Below are 1,108 nucleotides of genomic sequence, written 5' to 3'. Positions count from 1 at the left end.
CAGCTCCTTGCTCTCTCATCCACTTCTCTTGCCTCCTTCTCCTTGGGAACCAGGTGAGTCTGAACCCCCTTCTCTTGCTCTGCTGTCTCTAAAAGGAGGTCTCACTTCAGTGGAGCTCTCAGCTGATGCCAGCTTTGTTCTCTGCCAGGTCATGGGGCTGCTTGTCACGAGAGAGGGAAGTGGGGAGAAGGTTAGACACAGAGGGAAGTTGTGTCTGTGCTGTGTTGGCATCTGGAGTCAGGTGCCAGGCAGTAGCTGGTGGCTCTTTTGGGCCCTGCCAGGAAAAAGCCAAGAAGTCCTCACATGTCTCTGCACAGCCTCTGTCCCCCAGCCCCTGTCCCCCAGCCCTGCATGTTTTTTGGTTCCCCCATCGTGTTGTGACAGGCTGCTCCTCATGCGTCATCATGTTTTGCTTCCTCACTGCCCTCTCTCCCAGGTGCACCTCCAGCCTTGAGACATGTACTGCTCTGACGAGTGCCGGCCATGCCACCCTTGCTGCCAGCCCTGCTGCCCGACCCCGCTGGCCAACAGCTGCAATGAGCCCTGTGTCAGGCAGTGCCAGAACTCAACCGTTGTCATTGAGCCCCCTCCCGTGGTGGTGACCCTGCCCGGACCCATCCTCAGCTCCTTCCCACAGAACACTGTGGTAGGATCCTCCACCTCTGCTGCTGTTGGCAGCATCCTCAGCTGTGATGGAGTGCCCATCAACTCTGGCTGCTGTGACCTCTCCTGTATTTACAACCACTACTGTGGCAGCAGATGCCCCCCCTGCTAAAGTTGCTGGCAACAACTCTGGATAAGGACCCCTTGGAACTCAGAACATGTTGCTGGACAGAGGGTCACTCTTCATGCCATTGTTTTAAGAGCAGCTGAGCATCTCTGGGTGCCCTTCAAGGCCAGACTGAAGGGATCAGCCTGCGCTCTCTGAAAACACAGTCAATGTTTATCTTTCCTGTCTTCCACTCATCCTTTTTCTCTCTCTCTTTTGTTGTCTGGTGCTCCCCTCAAAGCCTGCTGTGAGGACCTCAGAAGCCAGCCTGGATGGACCTGCTAGCCTGTCTGCCTTTGCTGGGTGGGTCAACACATGCCCTGTGGGAACTCTGTCACC

General features: G+C 56.0%; 1 protein-coding gene across 1 annotated transcript; it reads left to right on the top strand.

Annotated features, from left to right (window-relative positions):
* Nucleotides 1-417: 417 nt before the first annotated feature.
* On the top strand, nt 418-775 carry LOC104286285 (feather keratin Cos1-1/Cos1-3/Cos2-1-like). Its single transcript, XM_009884865.1, has one exon. It carries the CDS (start codon nt 458-460, stop codon nt 773-775), a length of 318 nt encoding a protein of 105 aa, XP_009883167.1. The 5' UTR covers nt 418-457.
* Nucleotides 776-1,108: the final 333 nt, after the last annotated feature.

This window comes from Charadrius vociferus, unplaced genomic scaffold (assembly GCF_000708025.1).
Source record: "Charadrius vociferus isolate BGI_N301 unplaced genomic scaffold, ASM70802v2 scaffold930, whole genome shotgun sequence".
NCBI lineage: Eukaryota > Metazoa > Chordata > Aves > Charadriiformes > Charadriidae > Charadrius > Charadrius vociferus.
Note: the sequence above shows the minus strand (reverse complement) of the source record. Positions and strands in the feature narration are given on the sequence as shown.